The 4,305-nt window shown below is 45.3% G+C and overlaps 1 protein-coding gene across 4 annotated transcripts in view; it reads right to left on the bottom strand.

Moving 5' to 3' along the window:
• Positions 1-1,918: 1,918 nt before the first annotated feature.
• setd5 (SET domain containing 5) overlaps positions 1,919-4,305 on the bottom strand; it is a 23,157-nt gene continuing 20,770 nt past the window's right edge. For all 4 annotated transcript variants that reach the window (XM_017437127.2, XM_017437130.2, XM_017437128.2 and 1 more), the window contains one exon: positions 1,919-3,713. In XM_017437127.2, coding sequence (XP_017292616.1) covers positions 3,333-3,713 — 381 coding nt within the window. In that variant the 3' untranslated portion in view covers positions 1,919-3,332. The remainder of the gene's footprint in view (positions 3,714-4,305) is intronic.

Raw genomic sequence — 4,305 nt, 5'->3', positions numbered from 1 at the left:
TACTCAGGTTCAACCTTACGGAATATAAAACATGTGCACCAAATGACAAGATTATTTATGCATCCTGGTAAAAAGAGAAAGTGAGAAAGAAGACCCAGCTGATGGAGAAGAGTTTATGATGCTGAACAGAAAAAAACATGAATCTCAAGTGTCCAATCCATCAAATGTAACCCACATTTGATGGATTGGACGGGGGTGGGGGGTTGACTGTTTTGTGGTCAGGCTTTGGCTCCTTCCTACACCTCCTGTGATGAGAGTAGTCTGGGTCAGGTACCGTATGAGGGCGGGTGGTGAGGGTAGGACTCTGAGCACACTAATAACCAGTGTCATAAACTGGGTTTAGGTACCATCACACCAACAGGGATTGTATGGACTTGGTCCTCCTTTTTGCAGCTCAGACAGTTTCCTTTCTTCTAGTTAGGCTCACTTCCACACACAACTTGAAACCAAATCCTGGAGGAGGGCCGGACTGTCTCATACTCCAAAGATGTCCAGGTAGAAAGGTGGCAGGTGGGTGTAGGGATCCTGAAGCTCTCGGCCGTGCCCCTCAGTAAATAAAAAGTTAGCCTCTATGTGGCTCCGAGAAGCAGGAGAGAAGGTTCTGACAGTTTGTGCAGCAGCTCAGATTACCCACCTCACAGTGCCCCATGCTGCTCTCCTGGCAGACTTCAGTGATGGAGTCCCCTTCTGTCTGTGCTTCACAAACACCATGTCTGAATGTTGGAGCTTAGGCTGGTCTATGAGTACCAAATTATTATACAAATACATCTTCAGTGAAAGAAACATTTAATTTTTAGTTTTTAATTAAAGTTCTCAGTTTTACAGTTTCTCCTGCCTGTTTAGATCACTGACATCAATCTCACAGGTAGGTTTTTTTTGTTAGCTTGTCAGGTAAGATTAATGACAGAAAAACTACTTCAGCAGGTTGTTCCATATTATTAAACCAAGTCACATGTTTCAAGCGTGCTGGTCCAGATGGACGGAGTTCTGGATGGTTGGCCATCATGTTCCAATAGGGCTGAGATGTCAGCAGGGAGGAGGTGGAGTGATGGTTTGGGCTGGAACAATTGGGAATGAGTTGATGGGTCCCTTTAGGATGCCTGAAGGTGTCAAAATGACTTCTGCAAAATGTGTGCCATCCTAGCTGACCATTTCCTGCCATGATGTAAAAAGAAGTCATGCCTTCTGGAGTAAAATCCTTTTTGTGCAAGAAAATGCAAAGAATACCACTGAGGCCTTGGCTGCTACGGACACAACAGGAGGCCACCATCGACCCCTGACCTCAACCCTACTGAGGTCTGTGGAGCATCCTTAAAAGGAGGATCCAAACAGCACCTCTGGCATCCTCAAAGGAAACACGGGGACTAAGGTGATATCTGTATCTATGTCTGTAAAGATGTTTATGGGTCAAAGATCAATGATTGATTTATTAATCCTAATGTTGGACCTGCAGCCCTGTTTTGGACACCTGAGTCAAGGGACAGGGGACAGAGCTGTTGTCAGCTGATCACAGATAAGTTATTAGACAGACCTGGTAAACCCGAATGTCTGGTGGAGCCCGTTGTTCGCAAGATCTTTAATTCCTACCACTGGGAAAGTTTTTCATTTATCCCCTGGAGAGACAGATGTGCCAACTGTGAGCTGAAGGTCGTTGGTGTCTTTTGCAGTGATACTCTGTGGGACTTGTTGGTGGACATCAAGCTGAGGACGTCTTAACCAGCTGATGGGTACAGGTCGGCCAGAAGAAGGGACACTTCTGTGGTTGCAGAGGCATGGGAGGACTTGTGACCTCTGGGGCCAAACCTCCAATAAATGGATAGATAAATATTTTAGAAATCCTGAAGTTTGTCAGATTTTGTTTTTTCTTTTTCAAAAAGCTGTGGAGAATCGTTAAATGACATCACGATCACAAAGTCCATTACCATTCTGATTATTTTATTATCAAAATGCATTATATCTCTTACTTCTTAAATCTCTTAGAGAACAATTGAAATAGTTACTACTATGATCTGTGAAAAAACAACAACAAAAAAAGAAACCAACAGGGATGAATAGTTACAAAAACAATAAAAAGAAAGTGTCTGAGGAACAGACTCAGATCTTCAAACCGTCCAACAGAAGCTGGTCCTCCAGAACCTACAGACAGACAAACACCTGAACCGGGTCCATCACATTCGTTCTGAGTACTGCTGGGTCTCTTTTTAAGGTGCTGCTTCATTTTGGGTCACAACTTTCAAATGTCTTTAATCTGTCAAACATTCATGTAATTCCAAGACTCCCCCCCCCCCGGCGTGTTGGTGGGGGTGTAGTGGCAGGTGAGGACAGGGTGTGGTGGGGGAGGGCTCCTGGGGCTGGCCCTTTAAGTCTCTCACACAAATGCAGCAGCTGTCCCACATCTGGCCCTGAATCAAAGTCTCAAACGGAGAGGGGGGGCGGGGGGTCACGACAGTGATCTGGAGAACTGTCTCTTTCCTCCTGGTGACTTTGTGAAAAATGACAAAATAAGGTAAAAGAAAAGTCCAGCAGAATCGTAGCAGCTTTCCTCTCTGTCACATGGAATGCAACAAGTGGTCAGAGAAAAAAGATAAAACCAGTAAAAACAAACATTAAACTCAGATTTCTCTGTTCCTGCATTGAATCTCTATGGTTCCAATAATCTGAACGGAGAGAAAAACCACTGGTGAAGATCAACACAGACGGGTCAGGAACGGATTCACTGGCTGCAGCACCATGACTCAAGTCTGATATCAGTTTTACAGCTAAGTCCGAAAAGAAACCAGCAGCCTTTCGTCGGGGGGGAGGACAATCAAACTGACTGCAGGGAGAATCCTGGCTCACATTGTCCCACATGCAACACCCCGTCCTCAGCCTGGAATGGGTCCACCTGATGTCCTGCAAGTCTGATGCTCCCAAAACAGAAATAGTTTTAAACCTTTTTATTCCAAACTGTGTTATCAATTTAAACTGCTTTATTCCCAATGTGTTTATGTGTTATTTACAACATGATTTTATTGTAAGTGGGTTTATTTCCATTAGGTTTTGACTTTATTCCCCAACATTATTTGAAACTAAATTGTTTTATTTTCTGCAGATTCTGTCATGAAGTTAAAGATTTATTCCGGTGAACAAAGCTGTTTCTGGTTTTCTGAAATAAAATAAAACAACTAAAATAAAAAGAGAAAACAGAAATGTCTGAAGAAGTTCTTGATCCCAACAGGTCTGTACATCTGTCTCCTTAAGCCCTCACCCTGACCCCACAGATCCAGGAGCAGAGGAGGCATGTAGCTTCACACACACACACACGCACACACACACTCAACATGAAGAAGGTCCTAAAAGCTTCCTGACTGTGTCCTTACACCGGCTCCCTGGAACTGAGCGAGGCCGTGTGACGGTCTGCAGCTGGCCTCCAGCCCCGCCTGCACCGGGCTGTCAGACGCCTGCTGATGACCCAGCTCTGTTTTAGTCTGCCCCTGGGCTCTCGGTCCTGAGGCCGGAGCCCCCCCCAGAGTGCTTGTCTTTAAGTGGCTGCTGGCGAAGCCATGGCTCCCCCCATCCACGCTGCTGCCGCCGCTCTGCTGGTGCCTGGGGTCTGAGACAAACGGAGGGGTGGGGCTGGAGTAGGAGGAGGAGAGGCGGGGGTAGAAACTCTGTCCTGATGGGGGGCTGTAGGTGAACGATGGACTTTCTGTCTGCTGGAGGACTTCTGTTGACTGAACACACACAAGAGGCCATGCCATTAAGAAACTCAACCCACCTTCAGAGTGAAAACAAGGACTTTCAGAAATGTTCTGAACCGAACAAAGACAAATCCTGAAGTAAATGTCCAAGAATGAGAAGAAACCCGTATCTCACCGGGCTGCGACTGTTGGGGACAGACTGAAAACAGCGTTTTGGGAGGAAGGCTCACGGTCAGGTGTGTTACAGCAAACTAGCTGAAATAATATGGTAAATATGATCAGGCCTGTCTGTTCTCCAGGGCTCAGGTCTCAGATTTCTCTTTTCTCACACAGAACCCAACCGTCCAGCCACAGACGCAGTGTTGTTGCAGGAAGGTGACCGGACATATGAGATGTCCTGGTGCAGATTACACATACACTCCTGATCAAAATCTTAAGACCAGTCAAAAAACGGCAAGAATTTGCATTTTGCACTATTGGATCTTAAGAAGGTTCTAAGTAGAGCTTCACAATGTTAAAGGAAGAAATCAGCGTAAGAGACAAAAACTTTTGAGTGGGGAATTAATTGAAAACTGCATTTACACTCAAACATGATTTTTTCAGCTGATCAAAAGTTTAAGACCAT

This window comes from Kryptolebias marmoratus, linkage group LG4 (genome assembly GCF_001649575.2).
Source record: "Kryptolebias marmoratus isolate JLee-2015 linkage group LG4, ASM164957v2, whole genome shotgun sequence".
NCBI classification, from domain to species: domain Eukaryota; kingdom Metazoa; phylum Chordata; class Actinopteri; order Cyprinodontiformes; family Rivulidae; genus Kryptolebias; species Kryptolebias marmoratus.
This window is presented reverse-complemented; position numbering and strand designations above follow the sequence as displayed.